We start from the raw sequence: 14827 nt of genomic DNA on the forward strand, positions 1-14827 counted from the left end.
CCTCCTTCCTATCGAGTTTTCTTCCTGTTCTCTTCTTCCTCACTTTTACAGTTTGAAGCGCCCTCTACCACATCTCAAGGTCTTTTCTGAAGATGACCTATAATTCCACTTATAAGAATATATTCTAAAGGAATATATACCAATACGGACAAATAATATTTGTAGAGAAATGTTCACTAAAGCCAAATAAATCAGGCGCATCCACAGAGTGGTATATACTTATAACCATTTCTCATAAATGATGTTCATGAAAAATTGTTACTGAAAACAGCCAGTGCAATGTTCACCAACAAAAGCGATACACAAAATGTGAGGATAGTATAATCTCAAATAAGTGAAAACAAAATTTTTAAAGAATAAATTAACCGTGTATTTTTTTCTGTTGATGACGGGATGAGTTATTAGTTATCACCTTTTTTTAATTTTCCACAAGAAGTATGAATGGTTTTATTGTTCAAAAAAAGACTTTTTGAAGGTCTCCTGGATTCCTTCCTCAGATATTCTTTGCTATACACATAATCTGGGTATGAGGAGTTGAGTATGGGGTAGAGAGACGAGCAATGAGAGAGTCTAGTATTTTTTTTTAAGTAACCTCTACACCTAACATGGGATTCAAACTCGTGCCCCGGAGATCTACTAAGCAAGCCTACCAGGAGCCCCTGTGAATACCTTTTAAACACAGCTCTGGCCTTTCTGTAGCCACTGCTTCGGTAAGCCCAGTCCAGGTACTTCTCCTTCAGAGTGACTGAGTCGGCACCTTTGACAGCTAAGAGAGCTTTCTACAATTAAAAAAATAAATAAAGACACAAACTGCATGAGAAAATTTACAAATATCAAAGCATATTTTCCAGAACCACCTCAGGCCACTCAAGTAACAGTGCTTTACGAACAGCGGCTATAGAAATAACCCGAAAGCTAGCCAGCTAGTGAACCTATCTGCTCCTTCCCCACCCACCACAAGACTCACAACACAAGGCCTAGACCTTAAAAATGGCTTCAGTGTCTTCTTGGCTTTGGGCACCTTCACTCCACTCCGCCCAAGAAATCCACAATGGCAGACAAGCCTGGTCACAGAAAGAAAAACTTAGAAAATGACGGCTTAGCACTATGCTCTGAAAACTAGTCACTACAGAGACAAGGTCCTGCTAAGATAACGAAGATGTAAAATATGGATGCACTCCCAGTGGGTCTCCAGTCTATGACCACACTCTCAGTGCCCAGTAGGAATGGCAAGCCGGACCACACCCCCCAAAGCAGCACCCTCCTATCAGGGCTGGCTCCCTTCTGTTGGAGAGCACTGCCTACAGTTATCATCAGGTGTCTCTGAATTAAGCAATGAGGAGTCCACAGGTGGTCAGATCCACAGCTACCCAGGTCACATCTCTGCTGTTTGGGGACCCACCATACAAGTACTACCCAATCCAGGCTCAACTATCTCATCTTTATTCATGTCTTAGAGACACACACAAATGAGCAGCAAAGTAATTTAAGAATTTTTCCCACTTTTACTTCCAGAACAGTTTTCTCCTACTAATATAAAAAGGCTGCTAACATATTTTTTAAATATCTTTTTAACATTTATTTTTGAGAGAGACAGAGCATGAGTGGCGGAGGGGCAGAGAGAGAGGCACAGAATCTGAGGCAGGCTCCAGGCTCTAAACTGTCAGTACAGAGCCTGACATGGGGCTCGAATTCACAAACCGTGAGATGATGACCTGAATCAAAATAGGCTGCTTAACTGACTAAGCCACTCAGGTATGAAAGGGCCTAAGGGCTTGGCTGGCTCAGTCAGTGGGAACATGTAAATCTTGATATCAGGGTTTTAAGTTCAAGCCCCATGTTGGGTGTAGAGATTACTTAAAAATAAAATCTTTAAAAACAAAGATTTTAAAAATTAAATAAATATTAAATTTAAAAAAATTTTAAAAAGATTCAGTACAAAGCTTTAAGGTTTAGAAATATATGTGTGTTTAGGGGTACCCAGGTGGTTCAATCAGTTAAGTGTCCAACTTCGACTCAGGTTTCACAGGTTTGAGCCCTGCATTGGGCTCTCTGCTTTCAGCACAGGGCCAGCTTTAGATTCTGTCTCTCCACCTCTCTCTGCCCCTCACATGCTAGCATTTTCTCTCAAAAATGAACAAACACTAAAAAAGTCTGTGTGGGGGGCGCCTGGGTGGCTTAGTCGGTTGAGCGTCCGACTTTCGCTTAGGTCATGATCTCGCTGTTGGTGGGTTCGAGCCCCGCGTCGGGCTCTGTGTTGACTGCCAGCTCAGAGCCTGGGGCCTGTTTCAGTCTGTGACTCCCTCTGTCTCTGACCCTCCCCTGCTCATGCTCTCTCTCTCTCCTAGAAATAAATAAAAACACATTAAAAAAATTAAAAGAAAAAAAAAGTGTGTGTGTGTGTGTGTGTTTAAAATCAGGCTTAGTGACGCCTGGGTGGCTCAGCTGGTTAAGCGTCCAACTTCGGCTCAGGTCATGATCTTGTGGTTGGGGAGTTCAAGCCCCGTGTCAGGCTCTGTGCTGACAGCTCAGAGCCTGGAGCCTGCTTCAGATTCTGTGTGTGTGTGTCTCTCAAAAATTATAATAAAGATTTAAAAAAACAGACTTAAAAGTAAATAAAATAATAAAAATCAGGCTTAAGTTCAGCTTTGGAAACAACTGAAATAATTTATTAATGTTTCTTACTTGTAAAATATCAAAATAAAAAACTTTAATATGATTTAGTCATTTTTCAAATAATGAATTAGAAATAGGCTATTAAATTGAAGTAAATCCTTTTACTCCTGGCGCTTGACACATTGGCACAAATGCACCACTCCAAGTGGGCTCTGGCACAAGTCTCAAAACGTTTCCCAAACAGAATGAAAGACAAAAGACCCCATTCACAGACCTGGGCTTTCAGGTGTGCAAAAGCTTCTTCGAAAACCATGGCTACGTCAGGGCTCTTGGAGTCAATCAGTGCCCGCAGCTTCATATGCCACATTGTGACAGAGTCTCTGAACGATTCCGTCCCAGCTTCCGCCACCTCCAGAGCCTCCTTTAAGAAGTTGTGATGCACCAGCAACTCAAACTAGACAAGACAAAGGGTCACTGGATAATTTACTACAGAAAGCTAGATCTCATTTTTTTACAATGTAATTTAAGCTTATCTATTCTGAGGGAGAGAGAGATACACCATGAGCNTGCTGTCAGTGCAGAGCCCGACTTGGGGCTCGAAATCACAAACCATAAGATCATGACAAGCTGAAACCACCAGTCAGACACCTAAGCAACTGAGCCACCCAGGTGCCCCAAAACTAGATCTCATAGAACATAATTTTAACATTTCCACTAAAATTTTTACCATTACTGCCAAACAAGCACAAAAGTGAACAATTTGAAATTCCTCTTTCATTGCCTGCTCTTACTCCTTTTTTTTTTTTTTTAAATTTTTTTAATGTTTTATTTATTTCCAGGAGAGAGAGAGAGAGACAGCATGAGCAGGGGAGGGTCAGAGAGAGAGGGAGTCACAGACTGAAACAGGCTCCAGGCTCTGAGCCGGCAGTCAGCACAGAGCCCGACGCGGGGCTCGAACCCACGAACCGCGAGATCATGACCTAAGCGAAAGTCGGACGCTTAACCGACTAAGCCACCCAGGCGCCCCTGCCTGCTCTTATTCCTAATGGCTACCAAAAAACAGAGACGATGTTAAAAGCAGAAGACCTAAACAACTTAGACTGAAGGTTAAGTTTTTACGGGCACCTGGTTGGCTTAGTCAGTGGAGCGTACAACTCAGTCTCGGGTTGTCAGTTCAAATTCCACACTGGGCGTTAAGGATCATGTAAAAATAAAACTTAAAAAATTGGAAGAAAAAGAAACTCATGCTTTTAATAAAATAGTTCACTATAATAAAACCCACATCCACCAAAATAGAATATAAAAATCAGCAGACAAAACCAGTATTTGTGAGGGGTGCCTGAGTAGCTCTGCTTGTTCATTCCAATGGAGCTGGGCACACAATAAACTAATACAATTTTCCTGACATATATTTGACACTATGTAACAAGAGTCACAGAAGAATTCGTGTCTTAAACTTAAAATGTTATTTTAACAAATATGGGGTTGGGGCGCCTGGGTGGCTTAGTCGGTTAAGCGTCCGACTTTCGCTTAGGTCATGATCTCGCGGTGTGTGGGTTCGAGCCCCGCGTCGGGCTCTGTGCTGACTGCCAGCTCAGAGCCTGGAGCCTGTTTCAGTCTGTGACTCCCTCTCTCTCTGACCCTCCCCTGTTCACGCTGTCTCGCCCGCTCTCTCTCCTAGATATAAAAAGAAACATTTAAAAAAAAAACAAAAACAAATATGGGGCACTTGGGTAGATCAGTCAGTTAAGTATCCGACTTCAGCTCAGGTATGATCTCACAGCTTTTGGGCTCGAGCCCCACGTACGGCTCTGTGCTGACAGCTCAGAGCCTGGAGCCTGCTTCAGATCGTGTCTCCCTCTCTCTGCCCCTTCCTCGGGTCACACTCTGTCTCTCTCTCAAAAATAAACATTAGGGGCGCCTGGGTGGCTCAGTCGGTTAAGCGTCCGACTTCGGCTCAGGTCATGATCTTGTGGTTAGTGGGTTCGAGTACTGTATCAGGCTCTGTGCTGACAGCGAGCCGAGAGCCTGGAGCCTGTTTCAGATTCTGCGTCCTCCTCTCTCTCTGACCCTTCCCTGCTCACGCTGTCTCTCTCTCTCTCAGAAATAAATAAAACGTTAAAAAATAAACATTAAAAGAAGTTTTTTTTAAATAGAATAAAACTTGGAAATGTTATTTTAACAAACATGGGGCACCTGGGTGGGTCAGTTGGGTGTGAGTGGCCAACTCCTGGTTGTGGCTCAGGTCATGATCTTACACTTACATGGGTTCGAGCCCCACATCAGGCTCTGCGCTGGCAGCGAGGAGCCTGCTTGGGATTTCCCTCTCTCTCTCCCCCTCCCTCCCTCCCTCCCTCTCAGTCCCTCACTCACTCACACTGTCTTTGTCTCTCTCAAAATAAATGAACTTCAAATATTACTAAACAATCAAATAGGGGCGCCTGGGTGGCTTAGTCGGTTAAGCGTCCGACTTTCGCTTAGGTCATGATCTCGCGGTTCGTGGGTTCGAGCCCCGCGTTGGGCTCTGTGCTGACTGCCAGCTCAGAGCCTGGAGCCTGTTTCAGAGTCTGACTCCCTCTCTCCCTGACCCTCCCCTGCTCACGCTGTCTCTCTCTCTCTCCTAGAAATAAATAAAAATATTTAAAAAAAACAAAACAAAAAAACAATCAAATAAACAGAAAGAAATCTTATGTGTTCAAATTTCTTATATTCACACTATTTTAACGGGGGAAGAAACTTAAAACCAATTCAATTTAAAAACCTGTGGAAGAGCAAATAAAAGGCAGTATGTAATCTGCTCATTTGGCAAGCATTTTTATTGCACACTACATATGCTAGATTCAATTATCAGGAAATCAGGTATGTACTCTACCACCCACAGAGCCTCTAGTCTAACAGGCAGAGTCTGATACTTGCCATGACAGAATAAGAATCATATGCTAAGAATACAAAGCAGAGGCACCCATCTACAGCAGCAATGAGATAGGAAACACCATTTATGCTAAGGCTTAAGAGCAGGGATTAGTGAGAGAAGGCGGCTCTCCCAACTGGCATGCACAAGAGACTGAACTGAAGACAAGAGACAGTCTGGATACAAAAGGAAATCCAAGTGCAACATGGCTGGAGGGGTGGAATGTATACTGGAGAACGGGCAGGTGAGGGGCAGGTGAGGCCAAGGCCATATCAGGGAAATTGACAGCTTTATCCAAAAGACAGTGGGAAGCCACAGAATAATTTGATCATCAATTTTACAAGATCATTCTGCAAAGAATAATCTGGAAAAACGATGGATGCAGAAATCAGCTGAGCATTTTAAGTTTAGAGGCGTTATACTGAGGAACTCTCATTAAAGGCAAAGTCACCAGAGTGATGAGTAGTAGGCTCAGGAAGGGCAGCATCAGAGATTTGGGAAGGAGGGAATGTCTGAAATAGCCAGAATGGTGAATGACAAAATAGCAACGATGGAAAGAGAACAGGCCTGCCAAGGCCCATCTAAATTTATAGGGTGTGACTATCTTGCCCGCATTCAATAGCTCAAACAGGAGCAGCTGAACTCATCCAAGCCCGAGATCTTTCCCAGATGTCTTAATGGGAAAACAGTACCTCAGTCATGGAGTAACACAGTAGGCTAGTAGACAGTATATGCATTACCTAGTTATATAGAAAAAGTATTTTCAAAAATGAACTATTGGGACCTCATTGAGATAAAATCTTCTGCACAGAGAAGGAAACAATCAGTAAAACTAAAAGGCAACCAACAGAATGAGAGAAGGTATTTGCAAATAACCTATCAGATAAGGGTTAGTATCCAAAATCTATAAAGAACATACCAAACTCAACACCCAAAACACAAATAATCCAGTGAAAAAATGGACAAAAGACATGAATAGACATTTTTCAAAAGAAGGCATCCAGGTGCACCTGGGGGTTCAGGGGATCCGACTTTGGCTCAGGTTGTGATCTCATGGTCCAGCTGACAGCTCAGAGGCTGGACCTTGCCTCGGATTCTGTGTCTCCTTCTCTCTCTGCCCCTCCTGCTCTCACACTCTGTCTCTCTCTCAAAAGTAAACATTGGAAAAATTAAAAAAAAAAAAAAAAAAAGACATCCAGATGGCCAACAGACCTATGAAAAAAATGCTCAACATCACTCACCATCAGGGAAATACAAATCAAAACCACACTGAGATACCACCTCACACCTGTCAGAATGGCTAACAACAACTCAGGCAACAACAGATGTTGGTGACGATGTGGAGAAAAAGGATCTCTTTTGCACTGCTGGTGGGAATGCAAACTGGTGCAGACACTCTGGAATACATTATGGGGGTTCCTCAAAAAATTAAAAATAGAACTACCCCACAACCCAGCAACTGCACTAGTATTTTCCAAGGGACTATCGACAATAGCCAAAGTATGAAAGAGCCCAATGTCCACTGATGGATGAATGGATAAAGAAAACGTGATATATATATACACACACACAACTGAGTATTAGTAGGCAATCAAAAAGAATGAAATCTTGCCATTTGCAACTACGTGGATGGAAGTAGAAAGTATCATGCTAAGCAAAACTAGTCAGAGAAAGAGAAATATTGTATGATTTGACTCACATGTGGAATTTAAGACACAAAACAGATAAACATAGGGGAAGAGAATAAAAAATAATATAAAATCAGGGAAGGGGACAAAACAGAAGAGACTCTTAAATACAGAGAACAAACTCCTGGAGAAGCAGTGGGTGGGAGAATGGGCTAAATGGAAAAGGGGCACTAAGGAAGACACTTAGGGTGAGCCCTGGGTGTTATACAGAGGGCATGAATCACTGGATTCTACTGCTGAAATCATTATTGCACTATATGCTAACTTGCGCGTACATTAAAAAATAAAATAGTTAATAAAATAATAATAAATAAATAAAAAGTATTTTGGGGGCACCTGGTGGCTCAGTTAGTTCAGCGTCAGGCTCTTGATTTCGGCTCAGGTCATGATCTCACAGTTCATGAGATCAAGCCCACCGTCAGGCTCTGTGCTAAGAGCGCTGAACCTGTTTGGGATTCTCTCTCTCCCTCTCTCTCTCTGCTCCTCCATGCCTGCACCCACATTCTCGCTCACGCTCTCTCAAAATAAACAAACACTTAAAAAGTATTTTTTAAGGGGTGTCTGGGTAGCTCAGTCTATTAAGCATCCGACTCGATTTTGGCTCAGGTCATGATCTCAATGGCTGAGCTGGAGCCTCAATCGTCAGGCTCTGTGCTGACATTGCACAACCTGCTTGGGATTCTGTCTCCTCCTCTCTCTGACCCTCCCCCACTTGCTCCTTGTATCTTTTTCAAAAATAAATAAAAATAAACTTTTAAAAAGTATTTTTTAAAGGTTAATGTACAAACAGTTTTGGTACAACTTTGGGAGTTGGCAAAAGGATCACTTTAATTTTAGACACAGAACGCACATGCACGCAATGCACGCAAGAAGGGGGGGGGGGGATCTTAAGCAGGCTCCATGCTAAGCGTGGAGCCCAATGTCGAGCTTGAGCTCACGACCCTAGGATCATGACCTGAGCCAAAATCAAGAATCAGACACTCATATGACTGAGCCACCCAGACGCCCCTATCATTTTAAAATTAAGGAAACAAACTCAGAACGGTTAAGTGGTTTGCCCAAGTTTATCTAGCTGTAAAGTGACAAACCCCCCAATGTAGAACTCCCTCAGTGCATTATCCTGGTCTCCATCCTCACCCTTACCCACCCCAGCAAGCGGACATGGGTTCGTTTGCAGGCTGCTTACTACAATGTCATCTTCTGGAACACAGGAACACATCTAATTTCTCTTTATTTGTACCCTACCAATGCTTAATCTGAGCTAGGCATATATTCAGGAAAAGGATGTTCCAGAGAAGATGGATGGGTAAACAAACAAAATAAACCCAAATTGTGACTCCCTGTTCTGGGTATTTCCCACCATATAACATTCCTCTCTTTCCTGGTACAGTTTCATATCTGGCATATAGAAAATTAAGAACCAAATGTCATGTCTCTCATCTTCCATACCAAACATCCAAAGGGGCTCAAAGGATATAACATATAACAATACATTAACACACATGACATCATCAAGAACCAACTGGAATGAAATATGTTACCGGCAGTGAATGTGCCCTTACCCACTGCTTGTACTGAAATTCTTGTAGAAATTTGAGTTCATGTGCCTTCCTGAATGCCATCATGGTCCTTTCCAATCTCTGAAATCAGAAAAATCCCTCAGTTTGTCACAAACACCCCAGCGGGGGTCTTTGGCCTCTGACAGGAACAAGAGCAACCGAGAAAAGGAACTTTAGGTAGTTTCCCTTATGCTTTGACTGCCAAACAGCTGCACCAAGCACAGCCCAGTAAGAGGGTGTTTCTTAATCAGGTGACCAGAATAAGGATGAAGCAGACTTGGACCTTCAGAATGACAGGTCAACCACAAGGGGAAAGAGCTTAGGTTAAGCATGAAGTTCTTGGAAGCTGTCCTAGGCCCCAAGGAGCCATGCATCTGCTCTTTTTTACAGAGAACAGTCACTTTCTAGTCAGCCCCTATAACCATGTAACGTAGGTCCTCACCTTCTCTCTGAGGAACGGACTGCTTGGCTTCTTAGGGAACCTTTCCAAGCAGAAGGTGATATAATACTTCCACATGGCCTCTGGAAAAGTCAGAGAGATTATGGGAATCACATCACCAGTTCTCTCCATTTAACAGTCATCATACATCTTTTCTTTGAAGGGAAAATTCCTCTGAAAAAGAGTTTAATCTGGTGGAAAAAACTAGTTATTCTGATTACACCCAATCAAACATCTCAAATACTGAGTAATGACTTAACTATAAAAATAAAGGGGCGCCTGGGTGGCTAAGTTGGTTAAGCATCCAACATCAGCTCAGGTCATGATCTCATGGTTGAGGAGTTCAAGCCCTGCATCTGGCTCTGTACTGACAGCTCAGAGCCTGGAGCCTGCTTCTGATCCTGTGTCTCCATCTCCCTCTGCCACTCCCCTGCTCATGCGCAGGCTCTCTCTCTCAAAAATTAAACATTAAAAAAAAAAAAAGTAAAAACCTTATCCATGTTACATATCGCCTCTTCCTTAATACTCCAATATTACAGAATCTGAAAATAAATCTCTATGAAAAGATTAAGGAATGACAATCTTCTGAGTTATCACTTCCTAAGTACCATCTCCCCCCCAAACAGATACCACTACTATAGAGGAAGGTTGTAAAAGCTCATCTTTCACCATCAAAGAACAAGTTGGAGAGGCAGGCACACTGTGAACTACCAGAGAAGCCTGAAACTGACGCTGGTAGATGGGAACGGAAGCTTCCGCTTCACATTCGTGACCACTGCCACCTGGACGTCACACCGAGGTTTGGGGAAGCTCACCTGTAGGCAGAGTCTTCACTGCCTCCTCATACACAGCACAGCACCTGTCCTCCTTCTGGCCCACCTCCGCCGCTCTGGCTTGCTTTGTCGCAGGCTGCTCTCCTTCTGGCTGCGACTCCACCTCTAATTCCCGCCGTGCCACATAATCCCAAGTGAGAGGGTCATCTGTGTGCAGAGCCCGAAGCCTGAAAAGCAGTTTATTGGCATCAGCCCTATGACACGAGACTAATTCAGAGTATCAAGCAGAGACCGTTCCCTAATGCTCTAGAAATGCATCCGGGACAGTCCTTTAACAATCTCATCACCACGAGACAATTCCCCAGCAGACTCTCCAGAGATCACACTCACTGTCTACATTTTGTCAACCAATCAGAGTTGTGGCACACTCATCAGGTTGCAGAATGTTTCAGATTTTGTTCACAGGTTAGCTCTCAACGTCACATCAACAGGTATGTGTGAGGAGACAATCCTCAAGCCCTGGAGAAACTTATGGAGAAACTTATTACATCCAGGCTCTTGATTTTCTAGAATAAAGACAAAGAACAAGCACAACCTAAAACTCTACCAAAACTGTGAAAACACCCAAAGAGCCAACGAGCCAAGTTCTGTTTTCTCTCCCGTGAAAGTAAGGGGTGCTACCTAAGAGCGACGTACCCACAAGGCAGGCTGCAAAGAATTCTCACACAACACGCCCCAACAGTAAAGAATAAAACGGCCTGCCGCAATCACCTGCAGACACTCACCAGGACCACTGTCACTACAGGGACAAAAGACGTGCCAGCACAGCTGTAGGATACATTTGTGACTGAAGACATACCACTTCCCAAGGAAAGCCTAGAATTAAGTCAAGCAACTTCTCCAGGTACTTATTTTTCTAGCACTTACCATGACGCCATACCCCTAAAACCTTTTTTTCTTCCAAGGACTTACCGTGGTTATCTTCTCTCCCCCTTTCTAAACACCCAACCTCAAACTTTTATTACAAGATCAGAAAGAGACACGTTCACCTTTCCGTGGCCTTACTTACTCATCATAAATTTCTCTTTGAAGATCTTTGGCAAAGTCGAATAGCTGTGCAATTGAAAGCAGTGACAGATGAAATTCTGCACCTAAAAGTTTAAAAATCGGGAAGGGGAGTAAGACTCTCGTGTCATTTCACTGTGAAGAACCACTTTCTTCTACAAAAAAGTACCACACTCTTGATGTACTAGAGTTAGTTCTTTTGTATTACTTGAGAAATAGGACAAAACAGGAAAAGAAAAATCACCCATAGCCCCCACTACACAGTCTTTACTAATATTTTGGAGTATTCATAAGTACTTCTTTTCTTCTAATCTTAAAAGCATAAAGAAATGTTCTAAATCACATTTGAAAGAAACATTATTTCTTTCCAACTCTCCATGTGAATTAACTACTCAATAAATTCACTGAAATATTCAAGTATACCCTAAAGGGCTATCAACATTTTCTGAAAGATACAGGACATTATTCCCATAGAATTTTATATACATTCTGACAGAATTACTAACAGACATTCTCAAAATTAGCTAAAGGTCTTCCTCATTTAAAAATTTTTTTAATGTTTACTTTTGAGAGAGACCGCACAGAGCAGGGAAGGTGCAGAGACAGGGAGACACAGAATCTGAAGCAGGCTCCGAGCTGTCAGCACAGAGCCCGATTCAAGGATCAAACTCACAAACTGCAAGATCATGACCTGAGCTGGTATCAGTCACATAACCGACTAAGCCACCCAGGCACCCTGGTCTTCCTCATTTTAAATAGAATATTGTGTGGCCACTGACTAGCTCAGTCAGTTAAGCATCCAACTTCAGCTTGGATCATAATCTCACAGTTCATGATTTCGAGCCTCACGTCAGGCTCTTCACATATAGTGCAGAGCCTGGTTGGGATTCTCTCTCTCTGACACCCCCTCCCCCACACACACTTGCGTTCTCTCCCTCTCAAAATAAACTTAAAAAACTAAAATAAATACGTTGCACTTTCCCATCATAAATAAATGTTCAAAACATACATACCTTTAATTACGCTTACAGAATTTTTGTAGATAATCCGTGCCAACTCACCCTTAAGGATTTCTTCAGGATAATCGAGATTCTCCTAGAGTATTATATTAAACATAACAGATAGTGCCAGTAACTAGAAAAAGCACTCAGATGAAAATTGACAGTCCTAGACTACCTATGCCAGCTGACCGCTGGCAAACTCTGTCTCTCCCTGGGCCAGTTCCCTCACTTGTACAACATGCAGTTGCATCTTCCCAATGAGCTCTCTCAGGCTCCTAGAGATGGCAAGATCACACGGCTTAAGGCCTGACTCTCTACTTGGACCACAGCAGGTCAGGTTTTATGTGCCTTGCTTACCCTCCTGGGTAAACTTTTACTGGAATAAAAAAGTTCAGAGCTGGAAACCACAATAACAGACAATAGCAAGTTCCTTTTTCAGCTCGAACATTCTACAACTTTTCTTTAAAATTACTGTCACCAAAAAAATTATATAAAAAGAAAGAAAACATGGAACCACACATTTCACAACCTTCCTCGAGCTCCTTCAACCCATTAGAATGTCATCTGATGAAACCATAAAGTGTAAGAGAAAACCATTTACCATTCTATCAGTAATTCTAAGGACTACTTCAAGTAGCTCAAATGTGTATCTTTAAAGCACAAAATTCCATTTTTACTACTAACCCCCCATTAATTAAATGAACTCTAGATTCATTTTAAAGTTTCAAAATTGATTAATTTTGATTGATTAATTAATAACTTAATTAAATAAGAAACAAAAATACATTCAAAAATTTTTCTCTTAATCCTAGACAGGCTCAAATCACTGTAAGTTGTTAGCATGTTGTAACACATTCGGATCTTACCACATCCATTTTGGCTTTTTCAAATTCTTCCTTTTCCTTCCTCAGTTTCTCAGTATGCATCAGCTCCATCCTAAAGTACTATACAAGGGAAATTATACACTGAAAATCTTTGGAAATAACTTTTTTAATTAGAAATATCTAAGATGCCATTTTTTACCCATAAATATCAGATCTAGGAAAGTCTGGGGATAATGTAGTATTTCATTTTGTTATGAAACTAGTTGACATGGTCAAGAACGGAGTTCTCTGTGGTGGTAGAACAGCTCTTCGATTATGGTGGTGGTTACACAAATCTGCACATGTTAAAAAAAAATGACCGAGAACCATACACACACATTAGACCAATGTCAATTTCCTGATTTTAATATATGCATTATAATTTCGTAAAATTAACCATCAGGAGGCACCTGGGTGGCTCAGTCAGTTGAGCAACTAACTCTCAATTTCACCTGACCTTCGATTTCACCTGAGGTCATGATCTCACAGTTCATGGGATTGAGCCCCGTGTTGGGCTCTACACTACCAGTGCAAAGCCTGCTTGGGATTCTCTTTCTCCCTCTCTCCCTGTCCCTCCCACACTTGCACTCTCTCTCAAAATAAGTAAATTTAAAAAATTTTACGAATTTTTAAATGTTTATTTTTTTTAAAAGTGAGAGCGTGAGCAGGAGAGGGGCAGAGAGAGAGGGAGACACAGAATTTGAAGCAGGCTCTAAGCTTTGAGTTGTCAGCACAGAGCCCAACACACGGTTCAAACTCATGAGCCATGAGATTACAACCTAAGCCAAAGTCAGATGCTTAACCGACTGAGCCACCCAGGCACCTACTAATTTACTTTTAAAAAGAATAGGGGTGCCTGGGTGGCTCAGTCGGTTAAGCGTCCAACTTCGGCTCAGGTCATGATCTCATAGTTCGTGGGTTCGAGCCCCATGTGGGGCTCTGTGCTGACAGCTCAGAGCCTGGAGCCGGTTTCAGATTCTGTGTCTCCCTCTCTCTCTGACCCTCCCCTGATGACTGACTGACACACTCTCTCTCTCTCAGAAATAAATAAAACATTAAAAAATTTTTTAAGAAAAGAATAAGCAATAAATCTATTTCCATTTTGGGAAATACTAGTTTGGGCATTTAGAAAAACCTCCAAAAAACGTAAATAACAGCACCATACAATAACCCTATAATGGCAGGGAGGAGTGATACTTATAATAGTTTCTCAATCAAAATACTACAGGTAGTATTAGGTAAAGGGATACCTAACAGAATATGAAAAGAAGAGAAGGAATGCAGAGCTGCAATATAAATCACTGAGGAACTACAAAACCAAAAATCACTAGTTAGGACAGCTACAGAACCTATAAGCATAAAGACACACATCTCAGGCGCCTGAGTGGCTCAGTCGGTTAAGCAGCCGACTTCAGCTCAGGTCATGATCTCACAGTTTGAGAGTTCAGGCCCCGTGTCGGGCTCTGTGATGACAGCTCAAGAGCCTGGAGCCTACTTTGGATTCTGTGTCTCCCTCTGTCTCTGCCTCTCCCCAACTTGTGTGCACATGCATTCTCTCTCTCTCAAAAGTAAACATTGAAAAAAATTTTTTTTAAAAACAAAAACACCTTGGGGCGCCTGGGTGGCTTAGTGGGTTAAGCGTCTGACTTTCGCTTAGGTCATGATCTCGCGGTTCGTGAGTTCGAGCCCCGCATCGGGCTCTGGGTCCTGCCAGCTCAGAGCCGGGAGCCTGTTTCAGTCTGTGACTCCCTCTCTCTCTGACCCTCCCCTGCTCACACTGTCTCTCTCTCTCCTAGAAATGAAACATTAAAAAAAAAACTTTTAAAAACAAAAACACCTTCCCCCCCCCATCAAATAAAGCTTTATTTTCTTTTTTTCCCCAATGTTTTTTTTTTTTTTTTTCAAAAAAAAA

At 42.3% G+C, this 14827-nt stretch overlaps 1 protein-coding gene across 1 annotated transcript in view; it reads right to left on the reverse strand.

Annotated features, from left to right (window-relative positions):
* UTP6 (UTP6 small subunit processome component) overlaps positions 1–14827 on the reverse strand; it is a 32892-nt gene that overhangs the window by 6058 nt on the left and 12007 nt on the right. Inside the window, exons 8-16 of the mRNA XM_077749618.1 lie at positions 12919–12996; positions 12065–12146; positions 11056–11137; positions 10029–10213; positions 9217–9296; positions 8778–8855; positions 2891–3070; positions 984–1064; positions 670–779 (exon numbers count right to left, since the gene is read on the reverse strand). Coding sequence (XP_077605744.1) covers positions 670–779; positions 984–1064; positions 2891–3070; positions 8778–8855; positions 9217–9296; positions 10029–10213; positions 11056–11137; positions 12065–12146; positions 12919–12996 — 956 coding nt within the window. The remainder of the gene's footprint in view (positions 1–669; positions 780–983; positions 1065–2890; positions 3071–8777; positions 8856–9216; positions 9297–10028; positions 10214–11055; positions 11138–12064; positions 12147–12918; positions 12997–14827) is intronic.

This window comes from Crocuta crocuta, unplaced genomic scaffold (genome assembly GCF_008692635.1).
Source record: "Crocuta crocuta isolate KB4526 unplaced genomic scaffold, BGI_CrCroc_1.0 scaffold149, whole genome shotgun sequence".
NCBI classification, from domain to species: Eukaryota; Metazoa; Chordata; class Mammalia; order Carnivora; family Hyaenidae; genus Crocuta; species Crocuta crocuta.